The sequence below is a fragment of the Erpetoichthys calabaricus genome, chromosome 9 (genome assembly GCF_900747795.2).
Source record: "Erpetoichthys calabaricus chromosome 9, fErpCal1.3, whole genome shotgun sequence".
NCBI classification, from domain to species: Eukaryota; Metazoa; Chordata; class Cladistia; order Polypteriformes; family Polypteridae; genus Erpetoichthys; species Erpetoichthys calabaricus.
In genome coordinates this window covers 166706256-166725825 of record NC_041402.2, presented here as the reverse complement: position 1 = coordinate 166725825, position 19570 = coordinate 166706256, and the positions used below count along the sequence as shown (strand labels likewise).

The following is a 19570-nucleotide window of genomic DNA, read 5'->3' as shown; positions in this document are numbered from 1 at the left end:
CTTAGTTGAGCCTCCTTTTGAAAATCTAACAGCCTCTAGACGCCTCCTATAGCCTTTGATGAGTGTCTGGATTCTGGATGGAGGTATTTTTGACCATTCTTCCATACAAAATCTTTCCAGTTCAGTTCAATATGATTGCTGCTGAGCATGGACAGCCTGCTTCAAATCATCCCATAGATTTTCGATGACATTCAAGTCAGGGGACTGTGACAGCCATTCCAGAACATTGTACTTCTCCCTCTGCATGAATGCCTTTGTAGATTTCAAACTATGTTTTGGCTCATTGTCTTGTTGGAATATCCAACCCCTGCGTAACTTCAACTTTGTGACTGATGCTTGAACATTATCCTGAAGAATTTGTTGATAATGGGTTGAATTCATCCGATCCTCGAGTTTAACAAGGGCCCCAATCCCTGAACTAGCCACATAGCCCCACAGCATGATGGAACCTCCACCAAATTTGACAGTAGGTAGCAGGTGTTTTTCTTGGAATGCGGTGTTCTTCTTCTGCCATGCAAAGCGCTTTTTGTTATGACCAAATAACTCAATTTTTGTCTCATCAGTCCAAAGCACTTTGTTCCAAAATGAATCTGGCTTGTCTAAATGAGCATTTGCATACAACAAGCGACTCTGTTTGTGGTGTGAGTGCAGAAAGGGCTTCTTTCTCATCACCCTGCCACACAGATGTTCTTTGTGCAAATTGCGCTGAATTGTACAACGATGTACAGATACACCATCTGCAGCAAAATGTTCTTGCAGGTCTTTGGAGGTGATCTGTGGGTTGTCTGTAACCATTCTCACAATCCTGCACATATGCTGCTCCTGTATTTTTCTTGGCCTGCCAGACCTGCTGGGTTTAACAGCAACTGTGCCTGTGGCCTTCCATTTCCTGATGACATTCCTTTCAGTTGAAACTGACAGTTTAAACCTCTGAGATAACTTTTTGTAGCCTTCCCCTAAACCATGAGACTGAACAATCTTTGTTCTCAGATCTTTGGAGAGTTGCTTTGAGGATCCCATGCTGTCACTCTTCAGAGGAGAGTCAAAGGGAGCACAACTTGGAATTGACCACCTTAAATACCTTTATATCTCATGATTGGACACACCTGTCTATGAAGTTCAAGGCTTAATGAGCTAATCCATCCAATTTGGTGTTGCAAGTAATCAGCATTGAGCAGTGACATGCATTCAAATCTGTGAAATTACAAGGGGACCCAAATTTTTGAACTGCCAGTTTTTCACATTTGATTTAATTTCATACAACTAAATACTGCTTCAATAAAAATCTTTGTTTGGAAAACACCTCAGTACTCAGATGTTCCTAGGAAATGAAAGACATACCACTGTTATCTTTGTTGTTGAAAGTAGAGGCAATTATTTTGCAGGCTGAGAGGGGTTCCCAAACTTTTTCATATGACTGTAAATAAGGCATTACATTAACTTTTCCGCTGTTTAATATTATTTTTACTTTAAAACAATGGCAGCAGTCATAAGTTTGCACTCTTGAAAATAAAGGGGTCCGAGTGGTTCTTCAGAGTGATGCCATAGCAGAAACATTTTGTTGCCCTAAAGAACCATCCATGTGAAGGTTCCACATAGGCTCCATAAACAACCATGAATAGATAATAGATTTATAAATACCAGTGGGACCCTCACTGCATACAATCACACAGGCTAAGTTCATGTTTTCTTGATCTGTCGATACCCTATTAAATAGCATACTAGACATTTTAAGAAGTTTTATTGGAGACCAATTCAAAGCCTAAAACCCCAAGTTCATATACAAAGAACCCTTCACAGAATTAAATCATTCTCTGGCAAATCAATGGCTCTACAAGGAACTATATAAACCATACTCATTTTGGAACCTTTATTTTTACCAGTGTCCCATTCCAACAATTACAATGAATCTCTTAAACATGGGGACATGGACATCCCTTAAATATGTCTGTTATCCAAACAGATTCATTTTCATGATCAAAATGTACTACATTTCTGTTTCCAACCTTCTCCTCACTCCTGTAATTCTGACTCAATGAAAATGTAACAACACTAACTGCTTCTTATGTCTCATAAACCAAGTATTACTATCTGTAGGAGGACAAACTCATTTTATAAGTATTGATGCCAACCTGTTATACCCGAATTGCAGATGTTTCTCACTTAAATATAATATATATATATATATTAGTGTTTAAAGCTGATTAAATCAAAATGTATGACTTATTTATCTTTCCAGAATTTCATTAACTTAACTCTACAAGTGCTCAGAGGGCTAACTCTAGATTAAAGATATACAAACTGCAAAAGACAATGCTTTGTATTTCTAGTTTTCACATAAACATCCAATGTTATGCATAGTGCATTTTCCGAAATGTAACGAAAGACGTGGCACTTTGGAGAAACTCTCCATAATAGCATGCTAAAAAATACTGTAAGAAGAAAGAGAACTTACCAAGACAGCTCAATTATTATCTCATTTTATTTGTATCTGTCTATTTTCTGCAAAAAATTGCTGAAAAATCCATTGTCTCACTACTAAAGCTGTCTTTCTCGTTCAGGATAATTACAATATTGTCATCATCGATACTACAATTTGCCGTAATGAGAAAATGGCTCTAGGTCGTTATAGCTCGGTGGCCGCCTATTGGAATCATACAGCATTGCACTTGAATTTAAATAATGTGTCTCAAAGAAGGAAATAGGAAAAAGAAAAAGAGATCCCTTAATTCTGTTCTCGCTGCCATCCACTAACATGCAGAACAGCTTTGATTTTTAAAATATATTTTAAGGAACGATGCAATATATATATATATATATATATATATATATATATATATATATATATATATATATATATATATATATATATATATATATATATAATAAAATGGGCTCTTTCATTATGCACTCGTTAAAGTAAACATCAATGCTATTACTGTTTTTGGACAAGTGACATTTTAAATCGTTAGTAGTTTTAAACAGTATTTAACCAAGAATGTTACTTGATAACAAATGAATAAATTGAATGCAAGTAAAACAAAAGGGAAAGTTGCAATTTTTTTATATTAACTGTCATGTTTAACTGTTTACAGTTTAAAAAAACGCGAAAGAAGCTTTGTTTTATAAATGAACAATTCAGTTGTAATTTTAGAATATACATTTTTTAAAAATCATTTATAATTGCATGAATGTGTTTATTGTTTAATATTCTTTTGACGCACTTGCAGGCGCACTTTGAAACCCAATGAATTCGCCGTCTGAGGAAGCTTCCATAATCGAAGAGCTGATTGTAATCAGAAGGGCTGTCAGTGGCTATCGATTGGTGTCTCGCTTCTTATTTCAGGTCTTTTAATCTTACAATAAAGTGATTAAATAACAACCAGTTGTTTTGTCATATTAGGAAATTGATTGCTTCCTACATGATCATCTACCTGAATAATGTGTTCAATGTGAAGTGGATCTTAGAACACAAGTGACTGTAAATTATTGGTATCATCAAAAGGGTCAATAACCTCCTTTTTTCCTGACGTTGCCAAGCCCAGGGTATCTCATAGAAAACGGGACGCGTGTAGTGTGAATAAAATAGAACACCGCCCAGAAATGTACACTTGGCCATTCCAATAAAAGTCCTGCCTGTGCAAAAGCGATAATGAATTGGAGAGAAGTTAAAAAATAATAAAAAGCTAGTCTCATATTGCAGTTCACATGACTTACAAGGAATTGTTATACACCTCGGTCTACAGTTTCCTTAGTTTATGCCTCTCTGTGCTCTTAAAATGAAGGTGCCAGAATGGATCTTTAGCGATAGGGGAAACATTTTGGCTCCGGAAAGTACCATCAAGATGGAGGTTGCAGAAAGAACCTTTATTAAGATCTGCATCAGGTCCCAGATGATAACAAATTTGTAAAATATAAGTGAATTCCTGATTTAATCTGTACAAGCAGTAAGACAGCTTGTTAAAGTTTCTATTAGTATCCTGCTAGGCAGCCATATATGTTACACATATAGTAACATAGCTGGAACTTTTTCAAAGTCCGAAGAACCAATTTCATTGGCAAAGAAGCAAAGGTTATAAGAGGAACCTGACAGTGCCATTAAAGAACCAGTATTTTTTAACGGTATTGGGTAAGAAAGAAAGAAAGAAAGAAAGAAAGAAAGAAAGAAAGAAAGAAAGAAAGAAAGAAAGAAAGAAAGACGTTATGATGCCTGTCAAGAAAACTGATGTTTGTAATCTTGTCATATTGCATGCGTGAGAGGGCTGATGTATTAGTGAATATAAACGAATCCAAATGTTAAATGAATAAATAAGTACAGAAGATAAATAAATAAATGCAAGCCTTGTGGACCAACGCCTGTTTAACTTGTGGTTATTCAAAGAAAACTATCGGAAAAAAAGAAATAACGGGTGTTGAAGAGCATTTTCAGCGCTGGGGTCCTAGGCATTGGTCTGACTGCTGTGCTGTGTGCGAGTTGCGTGTCCTGTGTGTATTTACGTTGTTTTTCAATAGGATTTCAGTTTCCTCTTAAATGGCCATGGTTTACTAACATTTAATTACTCAACTCGATTTTGTGTATAGCTGTTTCTTTATAATGATCAATGGTGTGTCCAACTTAAGCTCCTGAATTTTATATAAAGCATGCAAAAAAATAGGCGGAAACTGCATCATCTTTTGGAGAACTTATATATTTGAAAGAAGAGTGCTCAGTTTACAGCTTAAATCATTTTATTTAGCATGGCGCTCTTCACTGAGTGCAGACGCAGAGCTCCTGATGGTGGTACCAGCAGTATAGCTGCCATGCGCTCAGTTATTTATGCGCAGTTTTTGTTTATAATGCTCACGTTTCAAATAAAAAAAATGTTTCTTTTGTGTCTCAGAGAAGAGAGTACTTAAATAAATAAATACATACACCCAATGGAATATCTTGTTAATAGGGTCCATGTAAACATATCCTGAAGTGACATTCATTTCTCCAAATGCGAAAAACGAAAAGAGCACGGCAATGCTATGAAACCGTAATTTAAGAAAACACGCATTCCAAAAATATTAATTGATATGAATATTCAAATGACTTCTAAAATATCAAGAAAGAAAGAAAGAAAGAAAGAAAGAAAGAAAGAAAGAAAGAAAGAAAGAAAGAAAGAAAGAAAGAAAGAATTTAAGGACTGAGAAATTTTTGTCTCAATACTCCATAAACCACTGGCTGTCAATTCTTCTCTTTCTTCAACTCGGGAAGCACCCGTACCGTATGCACTTTTGAACCCTTGACAGATTTTAAAAGAGTAATAATGTACTCAGTTTCCTTGCTGTTGTAGCAAATTCCCCCATATCTAGATAAGCAGTAACAATAAAAGAAAAAGGAAAAAAGTCATCAATGCTCATCAAACTATGAATAATCACTCTAATTGTAAGTCGACGACCGAGTTTTCAAGTAATGTTCGTGATCAGAACGGAGACTCACTATGAGGCTGTTCATGTTTTACGGAAGAATAAAACTGTTAAAAATATTTTGAAACCCAGCAGCATCACAAGGGCATTTACAAAACGCAACGCACACATTCTCCTTGTAATATGCGTGAGAGTTTGTCAAAAAATGTTTATAACGTAACATTCCCAAACAATTCAGGGTTCTTGCTGCATATAATAACACAGGCTAAGTTCATGTTTTCTGGAACTGTTAGTAGGTTGTCTCGTGTACAATGAAGATGTCTCTTCTGTCCACATCTTATCTTTTCAAAGCCTAAAGAAACAATTTCTTTTGTAAAGAACCCTTCCCAGAATAAAATGGTTAAACCAGTAACTACACAACCTAGTAAAGGTGGTATGGAAATCACAAATCTCGGGTATCTCTCAGTCTGGTGCCGGCATTAACTCGATTAATACAAAGAAACATATAGTACAAGAAGGAAAAAATCTAAATTTTTAGATTGCGTGCCTTTCTACATGTTACTTCAATTAACGTTTTTCAACACTTTGAATACACGATGTAATTTTTAGCATCTTCTCTTTCCACCATTTTTTTTTATAATGAAACGATATGATGAGACAATTCAAATGCAAATGCAAACCTGCTTCTCTTTACTTTCACACAAACAACATCTAAAGAGCATACACCTCCTTTAAGATTAAATTATTTTTTATTATGTATTCATATAAGAAAATTTTACTGAAAAAAAATATTGTTATTGAAAAACAGGCGCATAGCGAAAATAATGATAATGAAAAATCCAAACCAAACTTTAATCTGGCTAAGTTTTTAAGCAGAGTGTTACAGATTAATGCCCGGTTCATTAACACAACTTTATAGCCAAACTAAAATTTTATCTTAATGGAGCCAGATGTTGGATGATAGAAGAATTATAAAGCGTTTTTCATAACATGCAACTAACCAGCCCATTAATTGGAACCTGTAGTATTCCTGCGCTTACTGGTCATTCAGATACATTTGCGGTATCTACTGTTGTCAATTAAATGTCATGCAGCCTATTACGCTGTTAAAAGAGAGGCGGCTTTGTGTAGATCCGTATCAAAAGTACTGAAACTGAAAAAGGCATAATTAGAGTCAGTTTCTTAAGCCTTTGACGGGCAGTGAACCATAGACTTTCCTCTATTTGAGATAATAATAATAAAACAAGAGATTATTCGCAGCTGAATAAGACATACAATGTTAAAAAAAAAGACTTCAAAAGAGGCGCGTTGATGCTGTCTCGCCCAACATACACAAAACATCACAAATGCATGCGAATCTATTTTCCTCTTACGAAGCCCAGTGTGGTAATTACAGATTTGACAAGACGGGCAGCGTTTGCTGCAGTGTTTAAGCCCTTCGTGGATCTAAGCGCTGTCAACAAATGCGATTCGAATAGAAGATCGGGGGCAAGCGAACAAATAGCTAGCACCAATTAATTGTAATTACGGGAGAGCTAGAAGAGGCAATAATAATAAGATGCTCATTGGGGAGCGGGGCATTGGTGCTTCAGCGCGAATTAAAACATCGTGCCCCGGGCGACTTTCAGAATCGGAAAAAAATGCTACAATATATCCTCATAATTCATTGCAATATACATATACGTGAAACATATACATTATAATACATTCCTGCAAACATTCCCTTGGCTGACATAACCGTTAATCGCGGACGCTCATAGCTAAAGTCACGAAACATTGATCGCTTAAGGGTCACATGTAAAAGTAAAGAAGATGAACGATCGAAAATGAAAATGATGGGACTGGGACAATGTATTTTTGTTTGTTTTTGCTATTAATTTTTAAACATTTTGGATTGGGTTTCGTCACTATCTATCTATCTATCTATCTATCTATCTATCTATCTATCTATCTATCTATCTATCTATCTATCTATCAGCACATAGAGCACCATTACAAAGCATACACGAATTCAATAAAAGCAATAGTTCATAAAAAATATCTCAAATACACTATAAATGACATAGAAAACAATGGAAACACCCTAGATATTTTAAAATAAATCTGGACAATGCGCTATGAAATTGACATTTAACCGTATGTAATGAGTGCACAAAACGGAAAGGAGCTATAGGGAGTTCTTCATGGCGAGGCCATGGAACCATTTTTGGTTCCCAAAAGATCCATCCACATTAGGATGCCAGAAAGAACCTTTATTTATTTAGATATGTAACAGGCTCCATACATTAAAAAAAATAGTAACAGATTTGGGCAATGCCAATGGCCTCGTGATATTTAAAGAACTCCACAACTGCTCAGGCTAATAATGTTCATGTTTTCTTAATCTGTTGTATTCATACACTAAAGATTTCTGATGTTTCCCACATAGGACGTTTTTCAAATCACAAAGAGCCAACTTCATATATACAAGAACCCTTGGATGAAATTGTGTTTTGTCAAGTAATGGCTCGAAACAACCTAAAGTATCGTAACATGCCACTAAAGAACCGTTAGTTTTAAGAGTGTACTCTGTGTTGCTATAGCATATGTAAAAGAACTTATAGGCACTTTCAATATTGTGACACGTGCGCATTTCCCTACTAGGACACATGGCAGATGTATGCATTGAGTTTTACTTGTCTTACAAAGGGAGCACAAATGCCACATACTAATAATATAAATATCAACCATAAACAGAAAAAAGATAACACACAAGGGTAATGTTGTGAATAAATGTTTAACCCACATGGTTCAACTCAGGGTCACAGTTCTGCTAATAGCGAGCTTAATGTGGGTCCCGGCTCGATTCCCAAGCATGTTGTCATATAGTGTACACTAACACCGCGTCTTCAACACACCCGAACAAAGACTGTAAAATCTTTTTGATATTGGAGAAACGCAGCATATCCAAAAAAACAAAAAAAAACAAAAACAAAGATAAGATGATCACATCAGGCAGCCGTGCTAACCACTGCGCCACCACAAAGCGCGCGTGTGTATGAGAGAGAAAGGGAGAGTGGAGTACGGCGAGTGTCGGTGTGATCTTGCATGTTCCTTTGTGTATGTGCAGCACGCACACACGCATAAACACTAAAAGCATACGTGTACATGCACTTAACAGATTTAGTGCATAGGTAGAATATTCACATCAAATCATAGAAGCGTGCATTACTTTAGTAATTAAGTTGTTAAATCGCCGAATGTAACGTCACTCCCACAGATGTAAAAGTTGAATTTAATCCTACAAGCTTCTTAAAACAAATGTGTCATTTAAGTGTGATGCAGTACTTTCAAGCCTACCAATTTCACTTGATGAAATTACTCAAAAAGCAGCTTAACAGCCCCCGCTGAAGCCGACTGCACTGATTCTATTGACTATTCTCGCTGTAAGACCATTTCATCTCCATTAATTCATTACTTTGCCATTTGCTTCTAAAAGCAACTAGTTACCCTGTTGCGCTATTAATCAGCCTCCAAGGCCAAAAACAGATGTAGCGCTCCTATCTGCACACAAGTTTCAATTAATTCGATATAATTATACTAGCAATTATGAAATAAAAAATAAAACGCTGAAGAAATTACACTTGTAGGGAACAGAAAGCAAGAGGGTGTACAGTTTCAGTGTTCCTGCGGTTCGCCTGATTGAAGCTCACGTCGAAGCTGCCAAATAAAAAAAATGAAAGGCTAAAATTTACCTCCAGCAAATGAAAAATGTAAGCATTTACGATGCACTCTTAAAGATAAAGGTGCCAGAGTGGATCTACAGAGCGATGCCATACGGGGGATTATTTTTGTTCCCTAAAGACCCATACACATTAAGTTCCAGAAAAGAACCTTTACTTATTTATATCCATAACAGGTTCCATACATTAAATAACTATGAATAGATCGTAACAGATTTTTTGAAATACCAAATGGACTCTTGCTGTATGCGATAACATTTATTAATCTGTAGTGTTCTGCCTGGTAGCCTATACTGTACATTAAAGATCTTCATTTTTCCCACGGGAAGTTTTCTAACGCACATAGGACCAAATTAATATGCAAAGAACCCTTCTCAGAAGGAAATTGTGCTTTGTCAAGCAAAACTTCACCACGGAACCCCACAACCCAGTAAAGAATTATGAAGTGCTATTAAAGAACCAGCATTTTTAAGAGTATTATGTGTGGGATGCGATACGGACATTTTAAAATGAAAACGTTACGAAACCAAAAAAAAAATAATGTCTGTGAAATCCTTTAGTTCGGAGGACACCATCTGCATATCGTTCATTTATCTGCAGGCATTTTTACAGATGCAGCACAATCAAGTTAAGTGAGCTCGGATCAAGCAGAGAGGCAATAGCAGGACCCGCCATAATGACGCTGTTGGTTTTTATTTTAGTTGCTAATTTAATGGCACTTGGACTGTCCACAGTGTCGGCTCTCTAGCAGATAACACACATGTGGTTTAATATGAGCACAAAGTTCACGTCACATTTTTGAAGGGGGGCAACCCATTATTTGCTGTAATCACTTTCCGATTGAAGACTTCATTTACATATTTCATTGCTTTACCAAACATATGGCTTTATGTCTTAGTATTCGTCTCTAATTTTGCAAACTGACCAAGTTATAGAGTTGAACAAAAATGTCGAGACATTATAATCATTAATCAGCGGGAGTCGCAACACCTGTCTCTTATGTTTCAAATATTAATTTCTTTGAGTAATAAAAAAAAACTCCATATATATGGTATATAAGTAATTAACCTTACATTAAATAAACATTAATTTGACGTCTCTTTTTTGCTAAGTGACGCGGCGGTTTTCTTTTTTGACACAAATCCCGGAGATCAGGTTCAAATCAAGGCACGGACATTGTACGCTTTGACTCGGTGTGTTCTCCCTGTGTTTGCTTGCCTTCCCACATCCCATACAAGTGCAAATGAGATGGATTGACAGCTTTATTGGGAGTGATTGTGGGCTTCAACGGACGGCCCAAGATTTTTTTTCCCCACCTTCTTTCCCGTGCTGCAATAATAAGACTTGGCACCCCGTTAATCCGAATTGGCATTATCGGGTTAAGGGGATGAGTGGATGGATGTATTTTCTAGAAAGCGAGTTGACGGCTCGCGACAATACGCTGTAAGTGATGAAAATATTGATTGACTGGTACAGCATGATACTAATATTGACTTCAACTTTACACTCATTTTGAAATCTTAGCAGTCTGTTTCAATGGATTGGCGCCGACTGATTGAAGTCTGTAACTATCGTTAATGGCATTTGTGTCTGGACTAATTTAGAAGTGGATTCTATATGTAAGTTGGAGAAGAGAAATCCCAAAATGGATTAAATAAGTGAAATGTGATCGTGTGTTTATTTAACAGACTGTTTCATTCTCCCCATGTAATAAGACATTTAATTTATAGCATTCTCCCCATGTAATAAGACATTTAATTTATAAATTTATATTCTGTTGAAATAAAAATAATACGTATTTATGCTCTCTATGTGTGCGCGCGCGTGTATAAACATATATATATATATATATATATATATATATATATATATTAACATATATATACATAAGAAAGAGAGAGAGAGAGAGGTTTTAAGCAGAGAGATAGATAATCAATAGTCTATGATATATAAATAAAACAGTGCTAGGTGAACGATTAAAACTTAGCTCTGCACTGCGTCTCTTCCCTTCACTGCCCCCACCACATCCCTTCCATTCATTGACCTCGTTGATCAAAAATTTACGACGCGTTTGAAGTTATTAATGTTTTGCATTAATGTTTAGTGTTTTATTCATAAGGGACAAACTTGTCAAGAAACAGGCGTTCTCTTTTCCTCTGCAGCTCCTTAAACACATGCACATATAAGTAAATATAATTACTAAAACTCTGCTCCATTATTCTACCCCATTACCGTGTTCATTAAACCAAATTAGAATTGCCATTTGTAGTCACTTAAAGTCGCTAGTCTATTTATCCTATACAAGCTCATACATATGGAAGACATGGCTTACACTTACTGAAGTAATGCACTTTTAAGACTAATTGATTTCAGTAATTAATTTGGTCTACCTGTCTGATCGAATGGAAATCCTGTCCCCGTGCCCGAAGATTAGTACTTGCAGCTCTAACATTTTCACTAATTATCTAATAGCATGGCTGTGAGAATTTTGCCTGTATTAAAGCACTTTCACCATTAACCGCAGTGATTGGAAATGTGATGACAACTCGATTTCAGCAAATTACTGTCGCAAACAAGGAGATGGCGCAGAAGTGCCTACTTGTAATTTCCCCGAGTTTAATATCAATAATTAGGGCCAATTTGGCTGGAAATGAGCTGAAATTATCTCCTGCTATGTTTTAGTACAATTTAATAATCCTGGCAAATATACCCAAAGGGAGCGGCGCGTGTAACTGCACAAAGAAGTTAATCCGTAAGGCCAAAAAGCGAAATAGAGGACAAATGACACCCGGGATAACAACTACGAAAATAGCAGCATGTGAATGTGGTGTAGCATGCATATTATATCCTTATTTCAGTTAGTTTAAGGAGGATGGGAAGGACGATCCGATAAAAAAAAAGTCTCTACTGGATTTTTTGTTTAATATGTATCTGTAGTTTTACTGTAGTCTTAGTTTTTGTTAATGCTGATGCCGTCTTCATAATGTACACATAAATTAGCTGTTGGTGTGATGTTTGATGTTTGAACAAGGAAAGTTGTCACTTTTGTTTGTTATCCTATAAGCACAATAGCTCTTATATATTACTGTTAGAAGTCCAGGTATTATACGTTTATCATGAACAGTACACAATACTTTAAAAGTGAAGAAAACGCATCATTGTATTAGTCAACATGTCAAGTGAAGTTATGCGTTGTAAATAATAAAAACAAAATCAATTCAGAAACACACTCACACATTATATATATATATATATATATATATATATATATATATATATATATATATATATATAAAATGTATGTATGTATACACTGGCCCATCCTGTGCTACCCTCCTTGAACCCCAAAGTCAATAGACGGTAATTAAGCCACGCAGAGCTAATTGAATCCCCCGCCCCTCTGTTGTCCTATTGGCTAATCGCGAGTCTCTTTCACAATTTGTAGCTCTCGGTGTTCTTCGATAAATACTAATCTGCTTGGCTACTCTCTGTTGCTTCTCATATTGCAACAACTTTTTTCCCCCCTTTGCTGTAGTAATTTCAAAGGTGCATACCTTTTGTTTTGTTATTTTTTAATTTTTGGTTTCTTCTTGTTATAATTACTGGATATCTGTTTCATTTTATTTTTGGGGGGAGTTTGTGACGGCGCTGTGGGGAAAAGCCTCCGTTCAAGCTCGTTAACATTTCCGGACTGACCCTTTGAATTCAACATGAATGTAAATTTCACATCTCCTGTACATCAAATGCCCGTTCAGAGGCCAACTTCTTTCTTTATAGAAGACATTTTGCTACATAAACCAAAACCTCTCAGGGAGGTTTTTCCATCGCCTTTTACAAGCTCATTGGCATCGAGAGTGCCCCTTCTGGAGTACGGATACCCGCTTATGCCAACTCCAACGATACTAGCACCTCATCCGCATCACCCTCTTCACAAACCAGACCATCACCCCTACTTCTTAACAACGCCGGGTAAGTCACATCTGAGGAGTGTATAATGGCATCTGGACATGAAAATACGTGTACATTTATAAATGTGAAGCTATATTCTACTTGTATTTTGTTTCATCAAATGTGCCTAAAATATTATAAAATACATGTACTTTAAGGCTTATTTACCTTTTTATGTTTTAAATATTAAGAATATTGTCTTTGCGCAGTCAAGGTGAAATATGCTGAAAATATCTTATATTTTCTACCATTCATTCATTGCCGTGCCTGCTTAACTGAGAGCCACAGGGGCCGGAGACCATCCGGACAGAACCCGACGCATTGGTGGAACCAAACCTGGATGGTTTGGGCTGTCTGGTGAACTAAATGTTAACAGTAGTAGGGGTGCCATAGTAGTGTGGACTGTTTTAGAAATGCCTGCTGTCGGAAAAAAAATAAACACACATTTGTCAGTGTTGATTGAAACACATGCATTGAGTCAAATCTTAAAACAAGATATAATACGAAAGCCACGAAATATAATTAATTATAAATGATATAAAATAAATCAATAAATAAATCCGTGAGTGAAAAAAATTAATGAATATTAATTTACAAACACTCACTTTTGATTCATTGCTATGATGCGTTTTTGAAACCAAAAGAATGACTTTTTTGTAATATTTAATTTTGCTGATTATTATTAGTATTAGTAGTAGTAGTAGTAGTAAAAATTATCGTGGAAAAGATTTTTTCTTTGTACTACAAGATTCTCCAAATTCTTAGATTAAATGCACATGCAGCTTTCAATATCTATCTATCTATCTATCTATCTATCTATCTATCTATCTATCTATCTATCTATCTATCTATCTATCCTTCAAGCATACATTTTAACAGTTTTTTTTAACAGTCTATTTAAAAAATTTACTTTGCGATATATAAAATAACCTGTTGATGAAATAATTGCGCCCTCGAGGAACACCTTGTTAAAACATTTTCTTATCAGTTTTGTATGTTATTTGTTTGAATTTTTGACGTGTTAAAAATATTACCATAATTCTAAAATATGCAAAGAATTTGTAAGTATTTTAATACTGTCATCAGCTCGGTAGAGTGTTTAGGTTTTACTATCGTTTTCAAAATGATGCGTTAATTATTTCATACTCGTTGGGCGATATGCACATTACAGACAATTCGTTTACATGGCAAAAATAAACTTCAGTTGGTCAGTGAAATTTTGTTTTAATATATTTAATGCAAATGAATTTACTTTTTGGCCTTCCGAAAGGGGAAAATCATATACAGTTAGCGTTTATGTGTAATTTTTTTTTCCAGGAATGCAGGTCCCGGCTCTTTTCCATCACCATCCCGAGTTGCCCGGCAAGCACTGTAGACGAAGAAAAGCCAGAACTGTGTTTTCGGACTCCCAGTTGTCCGGTTTGGAAAAACGCTTCGAAATGCAGAGGTACCTCTCCACACCGGAAAGAGTAGAGCTGGCCACAGCTCTCAGTCTGTCAGAAACTCAAGTAAGGGCGGCTTCTGATATGATGACATATACAATTTAATTGTCCCATTCTTTTTTAAATGCGTTATATAAAAGTAAACTATAAAATACAGCCTAAATGATATATCAATGTCGTCATATGTTTTCTGGCAAGAAATAAAAATTTATATTGAGGTAGTGGAACTATTTAATTTCACAATTGGATGTTTAACATCTATGGTTTGAAATACAGTACAGTACCATAAATTCATGGTAGCGTTCACGTTTCATATTTCGTTAATTGCATTAAGTGCAACTAAAAACATTATTCAACAACTCTTTGGAACCTTTTGAAGTACAGGTCCCCAGCTAGCTGGCCCGACCAGACTTGTTGCGTAAACCAGCCCTGGGCGGGATGTCAGTCCATTATAGAGAACAAGTGAGGCTCGTTTCGATTTTCCGATTGTGTCTACTGCATGTCTTCGTACTCAGGGGAGCCTTAATGAGAGAATCGGAGCGAAGTCCAAGAGTCCTGAGACACAGCAGTTCGGCTTGTTGCGTTATCGATACCCTAACCGGTAGCATAAAACAAAGCTGGATGAAAATTAAATACCAGTCTAAATTTGTCCAAGAATATTACTGCCGATACGGAACGATAAACTATTTGCCTAGTAACCGATTCTTTACCTTTAACAAATTAGATCCATTACTACAATAAATAATATAGCCTATTTTTTACTTTGTTAAAGAGCTGTATTACTACATTATATCGAGGTACTTGCTTTCAGTATCGTATAATATTTATATGCCGGCTGTAAGAAAGATAAACAAATAAATTATAACCATTATAACTGAACGAATTTGTGGTTGAAAAACAAATATGCCGATTTCCATTAATTTTCTGTAGTATGACGGATACCATATACTGTAAATATTGACAAATGTGTTTGTATATACAGTACGTGTGTGTATGAATGACATTTGTTGAAGTGCATGTAGTAACAATAACAATATTTAAAAATAACAAAATGAAACAAGGTTTTCTCTCATTCTTTTTTAATAGGTTAAAACTTGGTTCCAGAACAGGAGGATGAAGCATAAGAAACAGCTGAGAAAGTCCCAGGATGATCAGAAGAGTCCAAACGATTTGGTCTTGAGCTCAAGTGAGACAGAGGGCAATGAAAAAATGTCCTCCGAGATGAAGAGTGTAAACAGCCAGAACTCGTACGTCCTCGAAGACAATGAGGACGAGGTCGACATCGAGGATGACGATATTTGCTCCCCTGACCAATTGCTATGAGGCCCACCTTTCCCAGGAAACTCCCCTATGAACATTTTCAGGCACGAACATACGAAGGCAGCTCTTTAAATTGCACTGGATTTACAGTCTCACACAACAGGAGCGAAAAAAAGTACTGAAAAAGAGAGACAGTAGGGAAAATGCACAGCCAGATGTATTGACATATAGAGAGCTGCCCTCAAACACTTTACGGCATGCATTTTAGACTTTGAAACCTACACTTGTTAATGGTTTGTTAATTATGAATAGAAAATATCAATGTAAAGTCGATTAATACTGACGGTGACAATGTATCAAAGAGCGCCGAATTACTGCTTAGCCGTGAAGAGATTTATTTAAGCGCATCACAAGAACCCAGTTCCTCGCTGGGCCAAACTCTTCCAGCGCTTTGAAAAGCCACATCTGTTAGAGAATTGCTTTTTTTGGCATGACTGTTTCTTTTCTTGTTCCCGTGAAGACAATTTAAGACGTTTGATCCAAAGAAATAAGTTGTGAAAGGAATCAAAGAGATCGTCATCTGCCCCGACTAACCACTTTGAAACGTATGGTGTGTATTATGGAGGTGGTACTGATTTTACTATATAGATGACGTAAAGTGTTGTTTCGAAGGACTATTTATTTATTTATTTATTTACTTATTTATGTTCGAGTTTGACGGAGGGAAAAACTTATGTTATTGTTGCTGTTCACCATTAATAAAATGAAACCCGGCATTGTTTTTTGAAGAGGGCTATTACTTTGGTTAGTGTATGTACACTTAAGTCGTAAAAAGAAGTATTTCCTCCTTTCCATCCAACTTTGATCATTGTCAGATCTGTCAAGACAATCTGTATAACACTTAACACTTTTGCATAAATATATCTAGCAAATTATATTTAAGTATTCAACTACTGTCATTAGTGTTTTTATTTCATATATGCACCACTTTCTATATTGCGACATCGCATTCGGCTGTATTGTTGACTGGACTGTATTCAAGCAATTTTATGATTACATATTTGTTATACTGTTGCATACTAAACAGTTTTTTTTCTGGCTTTTATTGCTGGTTGGAAGCTGAGCTGTATACATTTACTTTAGACTCTGGCCATCTTGCCCGAACACTATACGTGTACAATTTTACGTTAAAACGATTATGTTCCGTTTTAAATAAATGTATAACTCTACAATGTTATGTATTGGTTTTTCTTTGATAGTTTTGACTATACGAGTATCGGACACGTCAAAACTGTGTGAACGAATAGAAAATGAAGCATCATTTAAAAAAAAATTTAGAGCGATATTATTTTTTGCATGATGTTATTATGCATCCCATCTTATACTTTATGTCGATAGTGTTAACCTATTACTCTTGAAATTACACTGACAACTTATACTGCCAAGTAAATATATAAAAGTTACTTTTTAGAGGTAAAGATATTGCTCTCGGTCATCTTAACCTTTAAAATCAAACTGTTTACTTTATCGATAACTAAGATGTATCATAAGAATTGTAGTGGTAATAATTAATATCAAATTTTACCTTAATGGTATATTCAATAAGAGACCTGGAAAATACACATCCGCAAGATTTCTGCACATTGAATAATCCTTAAGTTATGTTTACATATGTTACCAACCACAGAAAAAAACGCAGACTTCAGCAATCAGTACTGTGTGCTCTTAATAAGAAGAAATGCATATATAATAGAAAATATACTATCATAAATTATTATTATTAATTCTCCGAAGAGACGTTGCTCCAGGCCCTCCTGTTAGACCGTTTTTTTCCGTTTTTACGGCCGGTTCCCTGCTATATATATATAAAAAAAAAAAACACGCACTGATTAATCTCCCTCTCCTCCTAATTGTCAGTAGTAGTAGGGTGTTGCACCGTGTTAGCCATAATGCATAATGGGCTAACTCAACAGATTATAATATGTAAGATTTCGATTACAACCTGCCTGAAGAAGGAGCCTCGGTTGCCTCGAAAGCTTGCATATTGTAATCTGTTCAGTTATTCAAAAAAGTGTCATTTAGCCTAACTTCTCACTGAAAGATTGTGTGATCGAATATTCCGGCTTGTAATGCACTGGTTTCTCGGCTAGGACTGGTCCTTCCCTTATGCCCGATGTCTCTACGATAGGTTCTTGTAAAGTGTGGACAGACAAACCCGACAGAGTTGTTTTTTAAGAACGTTGGTCCATCTGCACTACCGGTAAAAGAAAAATGCAGCAACATTAAATCACTGGGTATGGAAATAACATGAAAAATCACACACTCGCACACATCAGTTAGCATCTGACGTCCTATGTTAACTGCTTTTACGAACGCGACTAAAGTTTATATGAGCTCGAGCATAGTGGACGATTTGAATTTTTTTTTGAATGAGAGACCGCCAGGTAAATATCCAAGAGTTTATTTATGTGTATCTATCTATCTATCTATCTATCTATCTATCTATCTATCTATCTATCTATCTATCTATCTATCAGAAGAACTACACAGTGTAAATTGTCAAGTACAAGTCTTTTGGGAGGAAGGGGAAGATAAAATCAATCACTAAGATGATCAGTTTTCTAGTTTCTTTAAATACAAACAAAAAATCTAAGTTTCACGTATCTAGAACACTTGTATTTATTACTTTATTCATTTGTTTGTTTGTTTATTTCGTTTTGTAGTCCGTTCTTCAATTTGCCTTTCTATTCTGCTTAAAAACCTCATTAGAAAGTCGTTGGAGTCGGGGGCCACCCAGGTATGTTTGGGTACAAAATTGAGAAACATCAGACCGCCACGTTCGGAATATTTTTTTTTTTCTTTTTTAAACATTTTTATTATTATTTTAAAGCTGACCACTCCTCATAATAAACTGTATAAAGTCGTTAGATCCAATTCTGTGTCTCGACAGTGAAGCGACACTGGACGGGACAACTGTTCATCAGGGGGCCACTTCCTTCACACAACCATACATTAGAATCAACAGTTAATCTAATGTGACAAATCTTTGGAGATGTGGGAATCGAAAATCCCGCACAGACACGGCGAGCGGAGGGACTGCAGACTCAAACAGGCAACGCCGGGGCACGGAATTCTACTTAAGGACGCTGAATTCAAGAGGCAGCGCTAGTTTCTGCGCCACCGAGCCATACACGCATCGAAAACTAGAAAGCATTCTCAAATAGAGTACAAGAAAAATATCAGTAGATCTTAATATTACACAGTTTGACTCTTGAATAAATTTAGATTTAGATGTACTGATGAAAATACGTGAGAGTCACTGCTTTTTAAATACAAAGTTGTAAATTTATAAATCGGTCCAGATTATTATTGTCTTGTCACCTTAGTTCAAATTAACATACAAAACCTGTCTGCCAGCACGCATTCTAACATGTAATGCAATTATATATATTATATATATATATATATTATATATATATATATATATATATATATATATATATATATGTAAAAACACATCAATAATAATAAAATGAAAATAAATTCGCGTTTAGTGTTATTTTTGGCCTTTATTACATTCTGATGTATAGGCCTGAGGTGCAAAGGTGGAATATTTTGCAACAAAGCATCGTTTGCCTCCTACTGTTCAAAGATGGTACAACATTGAAAGAAGAAGATTGAAAGAAGAAGACCTCAAATGGATTTCAACATATCTAAAACAAAGCACTGATTGTTTTTACATATCTCAAAAATGTCATGGTCTCTTGATAACATGTTCCATTCATTTTTATGATACATTAAATTAAT

General features: G+C 35.7%; 1 protein-coding gene across 1 annotated transcript; it reads left to right on the top strand.

Annotated features, from left to right (window-relative positions):
- The first annotated feature begins 12578 nt into the window (after positions 1–12578).
- Positions 12579–16713, top strand: bsx (brain-specific homeobox). The gene is made up of 3 exons (XM_028808986.2): positions 12579–13082; positions 14379–14569; positions 15590–16713. Exons 1-3 carry the CDS (start codon positions 12824–12826, stop codon positions 15824–15826), a joined length of 687 nt encoding a protein of 228 aa, XP_028664819.1. The 5' UTR covers positions 12579–12823; the 3' UTR covers positions 15827–16713.
- The last annotated feature ends 2857 nt before the right edge of the window (positions 16714–19570 follow it).

Excerpts from the sequence above, each read along its gene's own strand:
- bsx (XM_028808986.2), top strand. The coding sequence starts at position 12,824 with ATGAATGTAAATTTCACATCTCCTGTACATCAAATGCCCGTTCAGAGG. Across the intron at positions 13,083-14,378 it reads CTACTTCTTAACAACGCCGG|GAATGCAGGTCCCGGCTCTT; the intron begins GTAAGTCACATC and ends TTTTTTTTCCAG. Across the intron at positions 14,570-15,589 it reads TCAGTCTGTCAGAAACTCAA|GTTAAAACTTGGTTCCAGAA; the intron begins GTAAGGGCGGCT and ends CTTTTTTAATAG.